This window comes from Molossus molossus, unplaced genomic scaffold (genome assembly GCF_014108415.1).
Source record: "Molossus molossus isolate mMolMol1 unplaced genomic scaffold, mMolMol1.p scaffold_m16_p_17, whole genome shotgun sequence".
NCBI lineage: Eukaryota > Metazoa > Chordata > Mammalia > Chiroptera > Molossidae > Molossus > Molossus molossus.
Genome location: NW_023425352.1, coordinates 20,326,565 through 20,349,505, shown reverse-complemented (window position 1 = coordinate 20,349,505; position 22,941 = coordinate 20,326,565). Strand labels below are relative to the sequence as shown.

At 40.8% G+C, this 22,941-nt stretch overlaps 1 protein-coding gene across 1 annotated transcript in view; it reads right to left on the bottom strand.

Annotated features, from left to right (window-relative positions):
* Positions 1-22,941, bottom strand: part of CFAP43 (cilia and flagella associated protein 43) — a 97,174-nt gene that overhangs the window by 44,259 nt on the left and 29,974 nt on the right. Inside the window, exons 11-18 of the mRNA XM_036265516.1 lie at positions 19,835-19,983; positions 17,441-17,544; positions 10,604-10,744; positions 9,306-9,478; positions 7,504-7,653; positions 5,322-5,452; positions 2,993-3,140; positions 388-480 (exon numbers count right to left, since the gene is read on the bottom strand). Coding sequence (XP_036121409.1) covers positions 388-480; positions 2,993-3,140; positions 5,322-5,452; positions 7,504-7,653; positions 9,306-9,478; positions 10,604-10,744; positions 17,441-17,544; positions 19,835-19,983 — 1,089 coding nt within the window. The remainder of the gene's footprint in view (positions 1-387; positions 481-2,992; positions 3,141-5,321; positions 5,453-7,503; positions 7,654-9,305; positions 9,479-10,603; positions 10,745-17,440; positions 17,545-19,834; positions 19,984-22,941) is intronic.

Genomic DNA, 22,941 nt, shown 5'->3' with positions numbered 1-22,941 from the left:
TTTGTCACCTTCCTGCATATCTGAAGCCAGGATGTCCCTTTTCCTGTTTCTCCCACCTCTTTCTTATATCAACTCTGAAGCTTCCCTAAAACTCTCCGACATGACGTATCACACTTCATTCTTTGCTTTGGCTTACTTAGACAGCTTTGTTGGATTTCATATTAGCTTATGTACAATTCTTAAAGAAGATATAATTTAATCTAAAAGATTGGGCTGTGTTTAGGGTGTGCGTTTTCTTTCAGGAAAGTTACACTTGTATGATGGAATGCTCTGCTAAGTAGGACCTTGTTCTATTTTCTAACTTTGCAGCAGGTTTTCATAGGAAACTAATCTATTTGGCACACCTACAAAGCATTATTTCAAACCTCTCCCATATTTTATAAATACCTCTTGGCTTTTTTGTTGTATCCAGGGTATTTGCTTCATATTATCAGCTTGGACTAATTCCTCTTGTGATGAGTCAATGTTTAAACTCATAGTCTCACTTATCTTAGAAAAAGACAGACATGTCGTAAATTTAAAATTCATCAAGTTCTCCTCCTCCCACACTACTTCAAATAATTGTTTTGAATCTCTTTGCACTTGTTGCATTAAAACAAACAAACAAACAAACAAAATCTGGCCAGTTTGGCTCAGTTGGTTGAGCATCGTCCCATGCACCAAGAGGTCACTGGTTCAATTCCCAGTCAGAATACATGCCTGGGTTGTGGGCTCTATCCCCTGTAAGGGGTATGCAGGAAGCAACCAATTGATTATCTCTCTCTCTGCCTTCCTCTCTCTCTAAAAATCAATAAAAACATATTTAAAAAATAATAACAAACATTTTGCCTGTCCAAGACAAAGTGTTTTATTAATTTAATTCCTACCACTCTGTCCTTATATCAGCTACACTTTTCACCTAGAAAGCAGAAAGGATCAGATAGGTTTCATGTTCACCAAAACACTCTCTGCCTTCTTCCTGTTACTGTAGACCAAATGCTCCTGCCTATCACGGCCTGCTCCACCATTTGTACTTAGGATCTCAATCTTTTCCCCCTTCTTCAGGCTTTTACACTTAAAAAAAAAAAAAATTCCATTGCCCTTCAGCGTCATCCATTTCTCTCTTCTACTGAATCTTCCCCAATCGTGTGCTGGTATCTCCTGTCCTAGGAAAGCCACTGTCCATTGACTACCACACCCCCTCTTCAGCTACCACCCCCCTTCTGTTCTCTCTCTGCAACAAAATGTCTTGAAAAAGTTTGGGATATCACACTCTCCTGTAACCTCACTGGCTGCCCCTTCTCAGCCGCCTTTATCTCCCTAAGTTGTTCTCCTGGATATCTAGAAGATGCTCTCTCCTAGTCCCCTCTGTTTCTCAAGGTTGGCATGGGTAACCTTCTTTCTCCCACAGAGGTACCCTGCCTCATAGTCTTCCCCATGTTCACAAGTAGTATAATTTCCTGCATAGTTGTTCAAGTAAAAAATCTAGAAGTCCCTCTCCCTCTAATCCACCAGTAAATTCTGTTAACTCTACCTTGGAAATTTACCTGAAATGTACCATTTCCTCTCCACAACACTCCTCCACATCCATCCCTGGATCTCTGACACAGCCTCCTAACTAATCTCCCTGCTTCCTCTCTTGTCCCTTATGGGAAACATTCTCCACATAGTGGAAAGTCATTATTTCAAAAATGTGAGTAAGATCTTGTAACTCCTCTCCTCAGAAGATTTTATGGGTTCTTATTATACATAAAATTAAATCTAAACTCTACCTGGTTCACAAAGCCCTTTGTTACATGGCCCTTTTCCACCCTGAGGACCTCATCTCCTACCTCTCTCTCTCTTGCTGCCTTTAGTTGCACAGGCCTCTTTAAGGTCCTCAGACATGTCAAACACTTTCTCCCATCCGCCCTGAGTACTTTGCCCCATGTTGCATGTTGGCACCCTCTTTAAATTTAAGTCTCAGCTTAAATGTCCTCTCCTTAGGGAGGCTATTCCAGACAAATGCTATCACACCAAGCCATTTTTATTCACTAAATAGATGTTACTATTTACTTTTCTTATTTATTTGCTTATTTAGCTTTTTCTCTGCTCACTCCCAACCCGCAATTAGAATGTAAGCTTCATGAAAGCAGAAACTTTTTCTATCTTGTTCATGCCTATACTTCCCACAGCCTAGCATTTTGTAGGTGCTCAATAAATATTTGTTAAATGACTTGAAGGAATGAATGTTGCTCTCTGGCTAGATACGTCCTATATAATGTATGTGACATAAAAGTATAGACATGAGCCCATTTTGACCAAGCACAAGAATTGGTAGTAAGATTCTCTTTTTTCAGGCAGGCCTGGATCTTGTACTATGGTTTAAATAAGATCTATGGTATAATATTTGCCATTGCTTTGAGAAAGGCTGAATATTCACTCTTAGATGGAGCTCATGCTCTTTTTGAGAATCATGGTGTACCTGGATAAAAAGGGAAATTACTGAATTTCTGCTTAACGAAAACTGTAACTGCAAACTGATAGCTGATTGAAAGAGAAAGAAAGGGAGTGGGAATGCAAAAGGGATTCTACGAAAAGTAACCTCACAGAGTGATATGATCCTAAATTCCTAAATGGGTGGGTCATGGTGGGATAGTTACCACACTCCAGCATATAACTTTTTTAGGAACAGGCTTATCTTTGCTTTAGCAAGCCCTATCCATTGTTTTTGTGCATGTAGGTTAACACGCCTTTGCAATAAGCGTAACCACCCTCAACAGGGGATCTAGTTTTGTTAACTATCCTATAATCAAATGCTTGCCTTGCTTTTAATCACTTTCATGTAACCTTCCTTAGTTCCCTCCCTAATTTTTGATACATAAAGGAAACTGTCAAACTGTGGAGTATTTTGAGATCTTGCGTCCTGGCAATTGTTAATTTGGCTCAAATAAATTGTCATAAAAATTCTTTATGGGTTTGGACATTTCTCACGTAGACAGAAGGAGGAAAAAAAACTATATCAGAACTCAACTGCGTGTTCAGATCCTGATTCCAAAGTCGTGGAATTGCTTTGTCTTATACGTAAATAATTATTCTCCTCCTGTATGGTGTTGCCCAGAGAAGTTAAAAGTTGCTGGAAATATTCAAGAATTTCACTGGCTAAGTTTCCTCCAAATCGCCTATATTAATAAAAAAGAAAACACACAGGCTATAAAATCACAATTTTAAAAAATCATACTTAGCAGTATTATTTCCAGATACAAAACCATTTCTACACAAAGCGCTATGTGGACAATTCTCTGAAGTGCTCTGTAGACATTAGGACTCCACTTCTTAGAGTCTGTGCATGGGCTCCCGGACACGACCAGCCCCTGGGCCTAGTTGGGTGATCTTTTCTCATGCTGTCCCCATAGTCTTACCCTACAATTCCTCTGTACCTGCTTTGGCCACAGCACAGAAGAGCCACCACTCTGGTTAAGCCTTAGAATGTACAGGTGCTGCGCTGCTGCACACACATAATCACACCATCACATTCAATCCTCGCAGTCCCATTCTACTGAGGGTACACTCAGTGCACCAGAACATCTCAAAACTTTGGAAACGTCAGCATCACCTGGAGGGTTTATTAAAACAAATTCTTGGACCTCACCCACAGAGATTCTGATTCAGGAAGTCTGGGTGGGGCCCAAGAATATGCATTTCTAACAAGCTCACAGGTGCTGCAGACCCCACCTTAAATAACATCGTTCTAGATAGTTTGGAAGGGTTGTGATGTGTTTGAGGTTACAAGCTAATAAGTCCTGGACTGAGGTTTCAAATTCAACTTTGTTTTGAGTCAAAAGTCCACATGATTAACTGTGATAGGTGGAAATGTCTTTACTTCCATAAATAGGGCTCCAGCACTCATTTGCTGTTACCTGAGATGCTATTTGCTCACTGACTATAAAGGATGTGTTAGGACTTATATATAAAATACAAGTTAATTAAGAGTCCATGTATAAAATGGACATAATGGTACATACAGTCTTCAAATGAGTCTTTGAACTAAGTGGCTACCAAAATTGTTATGATATAAAATCTCCAAAGTATTTAACATTTTCAAATGTCACTGAGGCCATGTTTTATTATTGTTTTGATCACATGAGGCACTGTAAGATATTATTTTTGTGGAAATGAACTACACATTGACTAGTTCTATCCACTGCAAGATCAAACAAGGCAACACTTCAAGTCCAGGCTGTCACCTTCATGCTTTCTGTCCCCTGGTCACCATCTGTTTATTTTAGTAGTATTTATTTATTTAGAATACTAATTTTAGTCTAATCAAAGTCCAAATAAATTAATATTGTCTGAGCAAAGTCTAATTAGGAAAGTCACTCTGTATGTGTATATACATACATATCTATATAAGGATTTTGAGGGATAAACAGGAGCTTTTCAAGTTGTCTAATCTTCAGAATTGTCCTCATTTCTTGTACTCTTCCAACAGGTGTTATGAAAGAGAGGACTGATCATCTTACACGTATTAACCATATCTTTTCTTTTCTTGTATTTTGATGCTTTGACATCTAGGGCCATCCTGACCCTGGAGGGACTCCCCTCCCAGAGCTAGCCAGTTCCTGGAAACAGTAAACAACTCATGCTGTAGCCCACATTTCTAATGCAAACCCACTAACCCAGAACCCACACCCGACCATCTCCTCCACTGGGCTTCACCACTGTTTCCCTGCCCTAACCATCTTAGGGCCAAGAGCCGGATAACTAGGGCAGCCCCTATGCCTTAGAGCCCACTGAAGTTATCCTAACTAGCCAGCCCTAAATCTGTCTGCTCTTTCCCATGGAAACCATAATAAAGGCTCTTGCCCATGGTCTCCCTGCTTCCTCTGCCTCTTTACCCACCCTGGTGCTTCCCCATGTGGACCTCCAGTAGCGTGGCCTACACCCTCCTCTTGGGATCTGTGAGTATAACAACCTTTTCAAAGGTCTCCTGTTATGTTGGCCTTGCTGTACCTAAATAATAACAACATCTTTATTTTAAAACACCATACCAGGCCCTGGTCAGTTTTGCTCAGCAGTTAGAGCACTGTCCCGTGGACTAAAGAGTCGCAGGTTCGCTTCTGGCCAAGGGCACGTACCGCGGTTGTGATTCATCTAGGCCCTGGTCGGGGTCGTGTGGGAGACAACCCATCGATGTGTTCCTCTCACATCTCTTTTCCTCCTTCTCTCTCTCTCCCTCCCACTCTGTCTGAAAATATTTGAGGGGAAAAAAATAACCTCTGGTGAGGATTAAAAAAAAACAAACAAAATAAATAAATAAAACACCATACCATGTGAGGCTGCTTTCTGTTTACTGTACGTACCTCCATCTTAGGCAAACAAGGGTGCCATCATCTTTTCCATTTACCAGAACGTTTTGTCCATCCATTGAAATTCTCACTGACTGAATTCCATGCCCCTGGTGAGAATGACTCCGACAACGAACAAACGTTTCCTCAATAGTTTTAGGAACAAAGTGAAAAAATTACAAACACAATTCAATTACATGGTTTTTCTAAGGGGACTGCATGCACTTTGCTTGTTGATAAATCTTTTTCTGTTTGTTAAGAGCCTCGTGGTTGGGGTGGCATTAGCCTCTAGGTAATACAGAGCACTGAAAATCCCTAGTTCAAAACACGTTCACCAATACTGATTCATTCTCCATTTGTGGTAGTGGAGAAGGAGAGGAATTATTATCATCAATGTATAATAGGAAAATTGGACACAGAAGCGAATGAAATTGCTGAAGGCTATGAAGGTAAGGGAGGGGCCTTGAGCAAGCAGAGGGGGTAAATTCAGGCGCCTTCAAGAATCAGGCAGGTTCCATTTATGTGTGAAGAGGCTGAGTGTGATGAGAGAGGGTGATGGGCACTGGGAATAAAAAAGGATAACATGCCCCATATGGAGGATGCTAATCAAACATGTTTAATTAGAACCCAAACAAAACACATCACTAATTTGGTACACAGGGCAATAGTCTAAGCCCCTTCACTAAAAATTGGGATTTCTGTGTCACACTGGTTCTCAACCTTGATACTTTGTTTTAAAAAAAACTTTAAAAATAGGTAATACATTTAAATGGTCCAAAATTCAAAAACTATAAAAGTGCACGCAGTGAAATCTTCATGTCACCATTCCCCAACCACTTCCCAAAGGAAGTATCTTCAATATCCTTTCAGACTTTTTTTATGCATATAAATGAGATTTTATACAATTTTAACATAAACTGTAGAATAATACCTACATTTGCACCTTGCTTTCCTCCCTAAAAATATCTTGGGGTTCTTTCCATATTGTTGCATAAGGATTTCCTCATTCTTTATTACAGCTGTGTAATATTCCACATTTTACTTATGTATTGTTTATGTACCATTATTTATTTATCCAGTCCTCTGTTGATGGACATTAGGTTGTTTTACAAACAATGCTACCATGGATAACCTCATATATTAGGTGCTTTGGATAGAATAACCCCCCCAAAATCTTTGATGTCTTGCCATATCATGCCACTGTTAGTTGTTGTATACATTACAAATCATTTGACTAAGAGACAGTGTAACAAAGTTTACAAATTGTTCACTTAAAAGTAATCTCTGAGGGCCCTGGCCAGTTTGGCTCAGCGGTTAGACCATTGGCCCACGGACCAGAGAGTCCCGGGTTCGGTTCCCACTAAGGGCATGTACCTCAGATGCAGTTTGTTCCCAGCCCCAGTTGGGGTTGTGTGGGTGGCAACCACTCGATGTATCTCTCTCACATTGATGCTTCTTTCTTTCTCTTCCTCCCTCTCTCCCTCCTGCTCTGTCTGAACATAAATGCAAAAATGTCCTAGGGTGAGGATTAAAAAAAAAAGTAATCTCTGAGGGATTTAAGGTTTTACTTGTATAATATCACTTTTGCCCAACTGTGTTCCAAATATGCTTTCTTGCACATATGAGTAAGGAGAGCTGTATGGGCACAACCAGGGCCCAGTTGATCTGGACCCATAGGTGTGAGTCATGTGGGTCATTGTGACACTTTGCATATTTGGAGTAGAACCCTGGATAAAAATCACTGACTGCATTAAATTATACTGATGACCAGTACAACTCGATTCCGGCATCACATAAAGAGTCGGGGGGGGGGGGCAGTAGCAACCAGCCCAGAGGCCCTTCAGGCCAGGAGGATAGCAACAGTAATCCCTAGGTTTACACAGCAATTCACCACTTCCGAAGCAGTTTGTATATGCCCTCTCACTGGCTCTTGCTAGAATCTCACAGGGTGAGAAAAAGCTAGGCTTCCCTGGGCTTTTTCTTTGCAGATCTGTCCCTGGTTGGTGTTTTCTCTCTCAAAAATCCAAACCTTGACACATAAATACACCTAAAGTTAAAGTCAATAATACCATCAGTGATAAGTAAGTTATGACTCAATTTACCTATGAAAGAATTCCAATTCTTTCCCTAAGGGCTACTGCCCCTTATATGAAATGAAGACATACATCCCATAATTGTTTAAAGAAAAAAAGTTTACCAAAGTGTGAATGTCTCGGATACACACAGTTCCACATTTAGCTCTTGTTATGAGCCACAGTCCATGCGCAGACAGAGAGAGTGCTCCAGGTCCATATAGTCTGCTCTGCACTTTCTGGTATGGCTTAAGAATGCAAATACCACTATGTTCCTGCCAATCAAAGAAGATGACTGCATTATAGAACAGATCAGGGAGCAGCATCTTAGGGTTTGCAGTTGTGCCTATACAGTCATATTCAAATTTGAAAATTCTGTCGTTGGAAATACACTGATACACGATAAAGTGGGCACCTGTATTTGTATCACATTTTCTATCTTTGCAAATAAATGTTCGTTTTGGCTAAGAAAAGTCTTTACGTATATGTTAGTTACCAGTAAAGATCCCAGACTACACTGACCATCTCTCTCACTAACCATTTTCTTTTTTTTTTAATTTTAAAACTTTTTAAAAATTTCTCACCCATGGATATTTTTCTATTTATCATTAGATAGAGTGGGAGGCAGGAGGGAGGGAGACAGAGAGAAACATCGATGTGATAGAGCCACACTGACTGGTTGCTTCTGTGTCACACGACCGGACCAGGGTTGGGGATGAACCGCAATTGAGGTACGTACCCTTGACCAGAATCGAACCCGCAACTCATTGGTCTGCAGGCCGATGCTCTAACCACTGAACCAAACTGGCCAGGGCTTACTAACCATTTTCATATATTCCCACGTTCAAGTCAAAATAAATTAGTCAATATGCCCCCTGTCTGTTTCATGCACTCCCCCCTCCAAGCCTTTGCACATGCCGTGACTTTTGTCTAGAATGCTCTTCCCCTCCCCATCCCCACCAATCCTGCTCCTTCCCTACCTCAGCAATCCCACTCCCCCGACTCCCACCAAGATGGTCCACAGTATTTCTCTATGCCTTAATCTAACCTATTCTTCAAAGTTCAGCTCAAATAGTACTTCCTTCATGAATCTTTACTTGAATCCTCCTTATCATTAGCCATTTCTTTCTTAATTTCTTTGTCTCACACCTTGCTGACATTGGCCACTCAGGGAGAGACGAGCTTTGATTGAAGGAAGGGAGGAAGGGTGGTTGATGATCTGGGCCAGAGTATGTAGCAGGAGGTGATATCATATGGGAGAAGTTTAAAAAGAGTGTGATGAAAGGATGCCAGAAACATAGTTTAACAATTCTGTGCAATTTTACTTAGGGTTTAGGTGCAAATTTCTACTGAAAACCAGCAAGCCTGTAGCCCCTGTACCTGCGGGATATGTTTTCTAAGGTTAGATTGTTTTTTTAAAGCATTAAACTAATACTGTGCCATCTGCATGTTTATCTGACAAGTATGATATATGTAGCACAAGTGTGAGGTTATTCCAACATATTTTGATGGATTAATAAGCCATGCTTATATATATTTAATTCAAGGAAATTATGTTATTACAATAAAGCCGTTTGTGTTTGTTTTTTTATCCTCACCCGAGGACATTTTTCCATTTTTTGTTCAGATAGAGTGGGAGGGAGAGGAAGAGAGAGAGGGAGAAACATCAATGTGAAAGGGACACATTGAGTGGCTGCCACCCGCATGACCCAACCAGGACCAGAGACAAACTGCAACTGAGGTACGTACCCTTAGCGGGAACCGAACCCGGGTCTCTCTGGACCACAGGCCGATGCTCTAACTGCCGAGCCAATAAAGCCATTTGTTAACTGGACTATAATGTTAAAGCATGGATCACGTCTAATTAATACAATGTGTTAATCTTGATTGCTAAGATAAATGATAGCGAGCTGAAGTTTTGACATACCTTTTCAGGAAGAAGATAGCTGCAAATGTAGGGCACTTCACTACAGAAGCCATATACTTTGTTACTTTGGAAATTCAACACAGCAGAGGACAGAGAGTGCTCTATCTCATATAGGAACTTATGAATGAATTCATCTCTCATTCTCCCTCTTTCATCAACAAAGGTTGCAGAAACTGTAAGATTTAAGGAAGAAAAGAGATCACTTGTACCATATATTGATTTTATTTTATTTTTTTTATCCTCACCCGAGGACATTTTTCCATTTTCTTTTCAGATAGAGTGGGAGGAAGAGAGAGAGAAACATCGACATGAAAGGGACACATCGAGTGGTTGCCACCTGCACGACCCAACCAGGGCCAGGGACAAACTGCAACCAAGGTACATGCCCTTAGCGGGAACCGAACCTGGGACTCTCTGGACCGCAGGCCGATGCTCTAAATGCTGAGCCAAATCAGCCAGGGCTGATTTTATTTTTTAATTGTTATAAAAAATTATGAAAGTTAAATTAAAAATTTAAATGCTTAATTAATAACTTGGCTCACCTGACCAGTGTGGCCCAGTGGTTGAGTGTCGACCCATGCACCAAGAGGTTGCTGGTTTGGTTCCTGGTCAGGGCACCTGCCCAGGTTGTGGGCCTGATCCCCAGTGGGAGGCGTGCAGGAGGCGGCCAATCGATGTTCTCTCTCATCGATGTTTCCACCTCTCCCGCCCTCTCCCTTTCTCTCTCTCTAAACATTAATAAAGATAAAAAAAAAATTAAAAAACAAAATAAACAAAACCGTGGTTAATTAAAATATAAAAGTACTTTGAGGTTTTTGGCTGTCTTATATTCCACAATTATATATTTGCAAAATAGCTACCCAGATATTTGTTACTTAAAACAGAAAAAGTGTCTATTTTATCAGACCTCTAGCCAGAAAGCTTTCTTTAGAATTTTATCAGTGAAAGTAATTTTACAGTAACATATATGAATTTGACTATATAAAGTTAAAATACAAAAAAGAGACATCACAAAATGACAAATCAATTTGACTAAAGTGCCAGTTGATCCAGTTTCTTTTCTCTGGTAAATGGGCAGATTCATATGAATGACAGGGCTTAGAAGAAAACCCACATTTCACACTGTTTAGCAGCCTCATTAGTTTCACCTTGTAAGATACACAAAAGATGGTATTTTACCTGTTCACATGTTAAAAGAGAGAAAAAAAAAGCTATCACCAGGAAAAAAAAAGAATAAAAATTATAGCAACTACTTGTCTGGGCCCAGGGCAGAACTGGTAGCTTGTGTTTTTCTTTACCTTGTGGTAGTATTATAGGCAGAGTAAATATTTCCAGCCTGCTTCTTCCAGTTTCTGGAAGTGGAGAAAGTACCATCACTTCCATTATGTCTGTTTCCAAAAGAGACACTGTGGATATTTGTAAAATGTCTTTGCCCACCTCTGAAAGAAAATGGAAATCAATACCACAAGTGGTCATTGATATGTTTAAAGAATCTTTTACCTTCCCAAGTAAGATATCACATTATAGAATTGCCTTCATTAAAGCTTTAGATCCAAATTTATCTACTAGACATTTAAAGTGACCTTTCAACATAAGTGACGGAAATTTTTATTTTTATGACAGGGATATTTTTGATGACCAGATAAAGGAATCTCCTGATAAGATATCTGTGTTGGCTGATTCAACCCACCTTTGATGAGCTGTTACTTTCCCAGGCAGGGAGGCCTCCACCTAAATGCTCTGGCCCTTGAATGTCCACTCTAGCTGGTTTGCCCACTCCAAATATTGGATACACTCAGTCTTCAGTATTCTTTGTATCACTCTCCCTGGGGGGCTGTTCTGGATGTGTCCATTTTCTCAGGCCCCCAATATCAGCCCCTCAGGTGTTCAGGGGATGACCTTTTCGTACTTATGGAGGAAGACTGAGAACATCTAACACAAACCTGACCTCAACTTTCTTATCTAAATCTTAGATTGTTCCCATCCTCCCTTCATTTCTTAGCATTTCTGTAGGAACAAAATGTAACCCTTTTCATCTGTGAATTTGAGATCATTCCTTCCATGTCCTGTGAGATCATGTGCTATCAATTACCTCTTATTTTCTTGTGTCTTTTATGGTTTCTTCTATTCAGCCCTCAAGACTCTCCTATGTTCAAATCGGGACCTTCCTTCAGCCCTGTTTTCCCACCACAGTGACCATCCAATTCTCTTTTCTCAACTGCAAACTTCTTAAAACAGGAGTTGTCACTCACTGACTTCATTTTCTGACCTCCACTCCCTCCCTCCTTTTGTCTCTCCATTCCAGAGAAGTAACTTTCCTAGGGGTTATCCATGGTTGGCAGATATGAGGGCCTCCTCCCTGTCCTTGCCCAGTCACACTTCTGCCCGAGTATATACACCCTCATCCAGCTTTCTTCCTTCAAGCTCTTTCTAGAGTGGGTGACTCCAGTTTTCTTATTACTCTGGCATGTTGTCAGCTTTCTTCACTGCCTCATCTTTCTCTGTTTACAACTTCAATGGAAATAGTTTTTCCTATCCCATACTCTGACTGATTGGACATGTTAAAAAATGGAATGTTGAGGCAGAACTTGCATCCACTCTGAGGTCAGCCACAGGTCCTACCGCACTCTGTGTCATCTAATTTATATATTAAGGTTACCTGTTTGGCCTCATTAAGCAATTGGGTTTGCTTCTACTCTCTCTTCTTAAGCCATCTCAATGGCTTCTACGATTTCAAGATCAGAATTCTATCATTAACCTGTGAACTACAAATCTTCATCTCCAAACTTGTGTTAAAAATCCCTAAATGGTCCTGGCCAGTTTGCTAAGTGGTTAGAGCATTGGCCCACGGACCAGAGTCCTGGGTTCGGTTCCTGCTAAGGGCAAGTACCTCGGTTGTAGTTTGTCCTTAGTTGCAGTTTGTCCCCGGTCCCGATTGGGGTCGTGTGGGTGGCGACCACTCGATATGTCTCTCTCACATCGATGTTTCTCTCTCTCTCTTGTCCTCCTCTCCCTTCTGCTCTATCTGAAGATAAATACAAAAATGTTCTCGAGCGAGGATAAAAAAAAAAAATTCCCAAATGAAGAGCTTATTGACTTCAAATCTACAAAGCTCCTCAGCTCATCTTATTCTTCAACCTCCATAATTTTTTTTAAAAATTGAGTTTTTACTTCAATTTATGACCACAAACTTCCATGATCTAGGCTAGAAATTTTAGTCATTGCTGTTCTTTTCCTTTCACACATAAACCAAGTCTTACCAATTCCGTCCCTCATAGCTGTCCCCTCCTTTTTCTTTCCATGTCTGCCGCATGGGTGTGTGCATGTGGATAAGAGCAGGAGCCCTGAAGCCAGACTTCCTGAGTCCTGGCTCCACCACAACCTAGCCGCACGCATGACTTGGAACTGTACTTACCCTCTCTGCCTCAACTGCCTCATCTGTAAATTAGTATAATAACAGTCCCTACCTCATAAAAGTTGTAAGAATTAAATAAATCAACACATGCCAAGTGCTTAGAACACTAAATCCCTCAATAAATGTTGGCTACTTGGCATGATTGATATTACATGTCTGGCTACTAGAAAAATTGCCTAACTCATCCTTTTCATTCCATTCTTTTGCCTTTCTGTTCCAGCCTTCACATTTGTGCCAGAGTCATCCTCTAAAAAAACAAGTCAAATCAAGCTAGTCCCATCTTGAGAACCTCTGATGATACTGCTTTCACCACAGAACAAAGTCCAGACTCCTGGGAATGATACTCAACACCCTTTGTCTTCTTTCAGATTTCATCACCATAATCATCACCTAGTAAACACTTCTGTTTACCTATGACACCAAATTTCTTCCCACTCCAGGGGCTTTTGCTCCTCCCTTCATCTAGAGATGAAATACTAATACGGTCCATGCTCCACTACTTTAAATCTTTGGGAAACTCTCCCCTGTCGTCTGCACTACCTTGCTACTAGTGCTCCCCTTTACCTCTACTCATATTTCCTCACCCCTGGCAGAATTAATTGCTTCTTCCTCTGAGCCTACACAGCACTCTGTTTATTCCACTTCTACTAGATTATCTCCTTGGCCTTTCTGTGCCCTATAGGGCCTAGGTTCATATTCAAGCGAGCACTCAATGAATGGATTTTAAAAATGTATTTGGGCCTGGCTGGTCTGGCTCAATGGATTGAGCATCATCCCATGGGCTAAAAGATCCCAGCTGGATGCCCAGTCAGGGCACATACCCGGGTTTGGGGCTTGATCCCCAGTAGGGGATATGCAGGAGGCAGCTGATCAATGTTTCTCCCTTACATCAATGTTTTTATCTCTCTCTCCCTAAAAAAATCAATAAAAACACATTTAAAAAATTTAAATATATCTGGGGAAAATGGACATATGTATTTAGCACTTAAAGCCAGAGAGAAATGTATTAATTCTTACTATTTATCATATCAGTGTCTCTCATCTACCAGATCTGTGGTTTACCTAGACATTTAAATAAACATTACTGAAAAAAGCTGAATATCATTTAAGATTCATGTCATAAAACTTTCTTTAAATATTTTTACTAGAAATAAAATATTTTTTATTTTTACTTTTTACACTCATTTTTATTGTTGAATGTATTACAGATGTCCCCCCCCCCTTTTTCCCCATTGACATTCTTCTCCCCAATCCTGCCCTCCCCTCCTGCCTTCCCCACACTGTTGTCAGTGTCCATTGGTTATGCATATATGCATAGAAGTTCTTTGGTTTATCTCATCCTGCCCTCCCACCCCCCTTCCCTTTGAGGTTCATCAGTCTAATAACCAATTTGTGCTACTTAATTCCATGATCTTTTTCACCTATCGCTCCAGCCCCGGCCCATCTGGCAAGCAACAAAAAGTTCTCTGTATCTGTGAGTCTGTTTCTGTTCTGCCTGCTCATTTTGTTTGTAGATTCAATTGTTGATAGATATGTATTAATTGCCATTTTGTTGTTCATATTTTTGTTCTTCTCCTTCAAGAAGACCCTTCACTCCTTTAGCTTTTTCTTGTCTGGGAAACTCTTGACATGTCCATCAATTCTAAATGATAGCTTTGCAGTAAAGAGTAATCTTGGTTGTAGGTCATTGCTTTTTATCACCTTGAATATCTCTTGCCACTCCTTTCTGGCCTGCAAAGTTTCTTTTTTTGAGAAATCAGCTGACAGTCTTATGGGAGCTCCTTTGTAGGTAACAAATTGCTTTTCTCTTGCTGCTTTTAAGATTCTCTCTTTGTCTTGCACCTCTTGCATTTTGATGATGATGTGTCTTGGTGTGGGCCTCTTCGGATTCATCTTGTTTGGGACTCTCTGTGCTTCCTGGACTTGTATGTCTATTTCCTTTACCAAGTTATGGAAGTTTTCTGTCATTATTTTTTCAAATAGGTTTTCAATTTCTTGCTCTCTCTCTTTTCTCCTTCTGGCACCCCTATGATGCAAATGTTGGCATGTTTAAAGTTGTCCCACAGGCGCTTCACACTATCCTCATTTTTTTGGATTCTTTTTTCTTTTTGCTGTTGTGATTGGGTGTTTTCTGCTTCATTATATTCCAAATCAATGGTTTCCTTTTTGGCTTTACCTATTCTACTATTGATTCCCTGTAAATTATTCTTTATTTCAGTTAGTGCATCCTTCATTTCTAACTGGTCCTTTTTTATGTGGTTGATATTCTCACTAAGTTCCTTAGAGGTCTCCTTAAGTTCCTCGAAGGTCTCACTAAGTTCCTTGAATGTCTCACCAAGTTCCTTGAGCAACCATATAACCAGTGTTTTGAACACTGCATCTGATTGATTGCTTATCTCCGTTTTGTTTAGTTCTTTTCCTAGAGTTTTGTTCTTTTCTCTCATTTGGAACATGTTTCTTTGTCTCCTCATTTTGGCTGCTTCCCCGTGATTATTTCTATGTATTAGGTAGAGTTGCTATGTCTCCTAGGCTTCATAGAGTGGCCTATTGTTATAGATGTCCTATAGGATCCAGTGGCACAGCCTCCCTTATCACCCTAGCTAGGCCCTTGAGATGCACCCTAGAGTGGACTGTACACATTTCTGTTGTAATTGAGTCTTCTTTTTTTTATCCTCACATGAGGACATTTTTCCATTTTTTGTTCAGATAGAATGGGAGGGATAGAGAGGATGAGAGAGAGAGAGAGAGAGAGAAACATCGATGTGAAAGGGACACATCGAGTGGCTGCCACCCACATGACCAACCAGGGCCGGAAACAAACTGCAACTGAGGTTATGTGCCCTTAGTGGGAACAGAACCCAGGTCTCTCTGGAACGCAGGCCGATGCTCTAACCGCTGAGCCAAACCAGCCAGAGCTGTAATTGAGTCTTGATTGCTGTTGGCATGCCAATGGGAGGGATTTACTCAGGCTGATCAGCTGCAAGGACTGACTGTGCCCACTGACCACTGGTCTCTGACTTCCTTGGATGTTCAGCTGTGAGGAGCCCACCACATAGAGCAAGACTTACTTCATCAGGGCTCTGGTGCCCACTGAGTCCACTCATTGAGTGTGTTACTTGTGGAGGCGCTTGGGTGGTGGTGCTTCAATGTGGTCTGAAGCTGTCCACTGGGTGTGCTGGCTCTGGGGCAAGGTTAGCCACTGCCTGTGTTCTTTTTATTTTTTTATTCTCACCCAAGGAAATTTTTCCATTTGTTTGTTCAGATAGAGTGGGAGGGAAAGAGAGGGAGAGAGAGAGAGAGAAAGAGAAACATCAACATGAAAGGGACACATCGAGTGGCTGCCACCTGCACGACCCAACCAGGGCCGGGGACAAACTGCAACTGAGGAACGTGCCCTTAGCAGGAACTGAATCTGGGTCTCTCTGGACCGTAGGCCGACGCTCTAACCGCTGAGCCAAACCAGCCAGGGCACTGCCTGTGTTCTATCCGGGGCCACCTGGTATAAGCTACAAAGTGATCTTCAGATGGCTGCTTCTTGTGCTGGGCTTGGAGGTGCCCAGGAAAAGCCAAATGGTGAACCAAGACTGGCTGCTTCTAGTGCCAGGCCTTTGCTGAGACCAGATGCTGCTTGTTTGAGAGATTTGAGGAAACTCTGAAGCAGGATCCAAGACAGGACAATCCTATGGTAAAGCCTTTGGAAACAGCTTGGGTGGGCCTGAAATTTGGGTAGGGCAGGGACAAAAGTGTGAGCCAGGTTGCTGGAGTCCCAGATATGGCGACGGTCTGCCAGCCCGTGGGGGAAGGGCTCACCAAAGGAACATCAGCCTCCGCCAGCATGTCTGTCTGGGAGAAAGCTGCCTCTCCAGCCCTCATCCCAAGGCCAAACAGCTCAGTTCCTCCCTGTATGTCTCTGGTGCCTTTCAAGTTGCCTCCCTTCTGAGTTTAGAGAGAGCGAGTCCAAGTAAGTCCGTGAGTGGGCCCTTTAAGAAAGCTGCCTGGGGTTCCAGAAGCCTCAGCCTCAGTTCCTGCTGGTTTTACAGCCAGAAGTGCCAGACTTCTCTTCTGGCACTGGAACCCTGAGCTGGGCACCTGGCATGGTGCAGGGACCCCTCACTTCTCAGGGAGGACCTTCCCAGCTGAGACGTCCCTGTTGATTTTTATCCGCAACACATGGGTGTGGGACCAGCCCGTCCGTGCCCGTGCCCCCGCCCCCGCCCCTCCTCCCAGTCTCCATGTGGCTGTTTCTTTAATTCTGTAGTTGTGGGACTTCGATTCAGCTCGATGTCAGGCAGTTCTGAATGATGTTTGTGCTATAGTTTAGTTGTAATTTTGGTGTGGTGGTGGGAAGAGGCGAAACCGCATTTACCTATGCCGCCATCCTGACTGGATGTCTCAAATATTATTAAAAAAAATATTTCAGGGATAAACAATCAAATTTCTTTTTGTAATAACTTTAAAATATTTGGCCATTGCATTCATTAGTTCACTAATTGATTCAAGAACATTTATTTAGTATTAACTATGTAACAAGCGGATGTATCAAAAACCTCTAAATGTGACATAGGAATTCTCCTAAGTAACTTTAAACAGTTATTTGAATGTTTCTCTTTTAGAAAATATGCCACAGATAATTATCTCACTATAGCCTCATTTTTACCACCTTAAATTCTTTGGAACAAAGTGACCAATATTTTAAATTAATAAGCATTTTATGTAGTACCTACGTATCCAAGAATCTCAAATAAGCTTGAGGGGGTGGCATTGATAACAAAGATGTATCCTTCTGATGTTCCAACTAATAGATACATTCCTCGCTGGTCATAACTAGAAAAGAAGAAATCTGATTTTACTTGTTTCACTAATAAGATGGTAAACATTTATTGAATGAAAGCACAGAGATCCATTCAAAAGCATTCTTACCATCTGTAATTTTTAATATGATCTGACCTTACAAAAGCCAAGTGATTACATATAAACATAATCATTACATTCTAGGCTAATGCTATTTCCAAATTTCAACACAGTCAAGAAGATTCACTAGCCCTGGCTGATGTGGGTCAGTTGGCTGAGCATCTTCTTCCCATGCACTGAGAGGTCATCAGTTTGATTCCCAGTCAGGGCACATGCTGGGGTTGCAGGCTCGATCCTCAGTAGGGGACGTGCAGGAGGCAGTCGATGGATGTTTCTCTCATCGATGCTTCTCTCTCTCTCTCTCTCTCTCTCTCTCTCTCTCTCTCCTTTTCCCTTCCTCTCTCTATAAAATCAATAAAAATATATTGAAAAAAAAGATTCATTAAAGATGGTCAACTATTTCATCATAAGTGAATGAAATATGACAATAAAGCTTTCTAGATATTTAAAGTGGAAATACGCAATTCTCAAATTAGTGATGAATACATTTTAGTACCCTTTAGGACCAGTACCTGGCAGGAGGAGGAAGAATGTAGTGAAATGTTTCTAAACCTTCATAAAATTAGAATAAGTGGGGAAATGAAAATTAGGATAACAGAGAAGGATCTGAGAAAGAAGAAACAACAGAAGGTATGGTACAGAGGAGCAGGGTGTAACTGGAGGGAGGTTACAGATCCTTCCCCGCTGAGCTGGAGGCAGCATGCTTGCAGCGACAGCACAGATGATGGAAAGCCAGCTCCCCCAGGCGTAGCTGGGTCATTTCCTGGCAAGTGCTTCTCTTAACCCTTCTGAACCTGAATTCCCTCATTTGTGGAATAGGCACAAGCATAATACCTTCCTGACTGGTGGGACGAGGATCACATTCAATAAGCTACACTCTGTGACAGGGCACAGATGTCGGTTCTTGTTAAGAACAACTGTTATGCCCTGGCCGGTTTGGCTCAGCGGTTAGAGCATCGGCCTGCGGTCCAGAGACACCTGGGTTCAGTTCCCGCTAAGGGCACGTACCTTGGTTTCAGTTTGTCCCTGGCCCTGGTTGGGTCATGCGGGTAGCAACCACTCGATGTGTCCCTTTCACCTCGATGTTTCTCTCTCTCTCTCTCCCTCCCACTCTATCTGAACAAAAAATGAGAAAATGTCCTCGGGTGAGGATTTAAAAAAAAAAAAGAACCACTGTTATGATAATTTAACAAAAGAGCCCTGCTGGTGTGGCTCAGTGGATTAAGCATGGCCCCATGGACTGGAAGTCCCAGCTCAATTCCTGGTCAGGACACATTGCCTGGGTTGTGGGTTCAATCCCCAGTGGAGGGCATGCAGGAGGCAGCCAATCGATGTATCTCTCTCACATCGATGTTTCTATCTCTCTCTCTCAAAAAACAAACAAACAAAAAAAACAAACCATAAAAGAAAACTAATAAAAGAAATAATAATTATAATAACAACAACATGAGTCCAAACCCAATGACTCTGTACTGTCTTCTTAAAAGTCTTATTTCAAAATATCATCTAAATACCCATCAATATATTGTCTTTTAAAAATAATAGTATATTCATATAATGAAATACTATGCAGTGTAAAAAAGAACAAGGAGGGCCTTTATGTGTGGATAGAAAATATTCTCCAAGATACACTAATAAGTCAAAAAACAAAAACAAAAAACAAAAATGATGCAGAACATTGTATATGGTTTGGTCCCTTCTAGAGTGAAGGCAATGAATCTGGAGCCCCACTGCCTGGGTTCAAATCCCAACATTTGCCATTTATACCTGTGTAATATTAAGCAAGTTATTTATACTCTTTGTGTTCATCTTCCCCATCTGTAAAGTGGAGACAATACGAGTCTCTATCTCATAAAGTTAATATAATAGAAGTGCCTCACACACTCTTAAGTGCTTGATAATTATTTGTGAGAATGAAAGGAAGTGCGCATCTTTTTGCTTGTTTAATAATAAAGTATCTCTGGAAAAAAGACATGAGAAACTGGTAACAGGCTGCCTCTTTAGAGGAGAACTGGGGTTCAGGGACAAGAGTAGGCCACCTTTCACTACATACCCCTCTGTATTTTAGAACCTTGAACTGAATCAATATATTACTTTCCAAAACAAAACACTTAAAACTTAAAACGTAAAGAAATGATGGCTTCGCTGAAATTCTCAACAGACAGGTCTGACAAAGTTGCTGCCGGGAGCAGGCAATACTTACAGGAGGTGCTGAACTGCGTATTCGGAGGGAAAGGCCCTGTGAACCGCCTGAGGGGATTCCGCATCCAGGATGTCAATGAAGTGGACAGAGCCATCCACAGCCCCCACAGCCGCAGAGAGGGAGGCGGGAGAGCAAGCCAGAACTGTCGTCTGTTTAAAATAAACCCCCAGATGCTAAACTTCACTGTGGGAAAACAACAACAACAACACGCGAAGCCAGATCTCTTACACGTCAGAATCTGCAGTTTATTTGAAAAGCCTGCAGAATTCAAGAGCGGCCAGTGTTGTGTGGTATGACAAATCATACACTCCACATTCCTGAGCTATTCGAATGCATAAGTCACAGGAATCTGTACATTTTATTATTTTATCCTAAAATTAGAATGATAAAAATATAAAGAAATTTCTTGAACTTTAAGCCATGGCTTCATTTTTAATCCCTAAATGATTATAAAATTACACCAATAATCATGAAAAATAAAGTAAGAAATTTAAATAATTTCCTAGCACCTTTTGGACATCTTTATAGAATGTTATAGGTTTTTAAAATCACCATTCATCTGCTGGATTATGGTAGGTCCTGGGGTGCTGGTATGACTGAGGAATACTTCAGAAAATAACCATTATCACTGGACTGTGTATTTAGTCACGAAAGGATGAACCACAGATCCCTGCTCTTCTCACAATCATTTACAGAGCATAATGTTTAAGAGAATAAACTTGCTTTCATGACACTTAAGAAATCAGATTCATTTCTCTATAAACTTTGTTGTCTTTAGGTTGTTTTTAACAAAAATCATAGAATGTTAGAAATAGAAAAGATCTTAGCAGATAGTCATTTTGCGGAATTAAAAATAGAGGCCAAGAAAAGAGCAGCAATTTGCCCCAGGATCTCATAGCTGGTGACAAAGCTTCAGATGAAAACGCAGGTGTCCTGCCTCATTTAAATGCACAGTTTTCCAATTGAGCAAGTTTTTATTTTAGTTTTCAAAGTGGATTTTCAAAGGCTTAACCTGGTTGAGTCTTCAGTGTTATCTCAGTGTGAAACTGAAAACAAAATAGTTTTTTTTTTTTAACTGAAAGACTTTATGAAAACTCTAAGTGTGTGAGTATGTGTGTGTGGTGTGAGTTCTCAAAATAATCAGATGAAATTATCCTCAATTCCAGGGCAATAGTGGGCTAGGCTAAAAATGTACAGCAATATTTGGAGGGTCATATGTACCCTTGCAGGTGCCATTAAGGCAAGCTCCTGGTGGTGTCCAGGTGTCCTGCTATCATGGTTCTGGGCAGGGTTCTCTGAAGAGCACTACCTAAAATGTTCATGGGGAACACAGTTACGGGCATAGGCAGGGAGATCTGGTCTCAGCATAACTGGGTCCATCCATTTATCAGTTCCCCACAGGGCAGCAGTATCCTCCACTGTGGAAAACCCCCCAACTCTTCCCAGTGTGGGATGAACCACATGAGAATGTACCATGCCTGGTTTGAGGCTTAGAGAAGGTTTGTCGAATTTACTGTGAAAGTTGTCCAAATCTCTCCCCACTGGTCAAGTGAAGGGAAGATGTCTAAGGCAGAAAGCAGGCCTTCTAATAGTGCCTATTTCCCTCCTTGGCCAAGAACAAGTTAAGTCCTAATTATACAGGCCCTTGGGTGGGTTGCTAAATCTGTATGTCTCTCTTCTGTAAAAGGAGGTGTGATAAGATGGATTTTAAGGCCTCTTTTAGCTCTAATAATTCTAATAGAAACAAATACATATAAGCCTTTGTTGCAGATTATGGAGTCTACTCATTTCAATCTTTTAGGTAAAAATTTTTATCTTTACCTTTTGGGGTTAGTTTTATTTTTTCCATTGACTTATGTGTCTTTTTCTTTTTGTAACCTTATATGTGGTATGATGCTTCATCTTGTTTTATCATTGAGATTTCAGTTTTATAATGGGAAGGATTGTAATTTCCCTACCTACTACCAAAATCTGTACCTCATCTAGAACTGTGTAAACAGCAAATGATGATAATTTTTAAAAAGACAATTAACACTGTTTCTTGGTCCTTGTATGTTTTTGAAATACTATTTTATGTAAAATGCACAGTGAACTGGGAACGTGGCAGAAAAAATGGTATCACTTTATGGCAGGTGTGAGAAATTGTGGTTTGCCACCTAGCATTCACATAGCCTCCCTCCTTCTAGAAACTTATTTGTTATTTTTTAATTAAAGTTTACTCTCAAGATTATTTTGTATTAGTTTTAGGTATACAGTATACAGGTTAGACAATCATATACCTTACAATCATATACCTTACCTGGCACCATACATAGTTATTAACAATGTTATTAAATATATTCCTATGCTGTACTTTACCTCCCCATAACTACTAGAAACTTTCTTAAATATCCATTGAGAAACTCTCTCCTATATTCAGGATTGAATAGAATAGATCTGAACCCCATTTCCAGGGCAGAGCTTAAGCCAATTAGCATTTCTCATCCCCTTGTCTACAGTGATTAGTTCAGAGATGTTATTAAAACATTAGAAGATATTTACTAAGCCTTCTAAAAAGGAGAAACTTCTTTTTCTCTTTCTCCTCCCACTGTAATAGGTTCTCTTTCATGATAATCTGATATGAGCTTGGCACTTCTGGCATTTGGGTACCACTAAATGAAGCCTAACATGAAATTAAACTCATAATACACAGAGAGCAAAACAAGATCCTTGGTAATATCATTTGAGTTGCTGGATTGACCCTCACCTGAGGCCAGACAAGTTCTATACTTTATAATTGATTGAACCAAAACTCCTACTTTTTAATGTTTGGCTCAAGTTGCTTACAATGGCAATTTTCTTTAATTTCTAATTAATCCCCTTGAGGTTAGATGGGACCGTTTAGTTATAGCCAAGGGATATTTGTTTCTGAGTAAAAGCACTTAATTGCAGATTCAAGACCCTCTAGCGCTCTCTTCCCATAGCATGGCACTGAGGAGCTATTAGTTGGTGGAGTCTCCATCAGCCTGTCTCCCTGAGAGACTATGTGGAGCAGAGACCCCGCCATGAAGTTATAGCATAAATTAGAGATAAACCACTAAAATTCCAGAAGCAACTGAAACCACAGA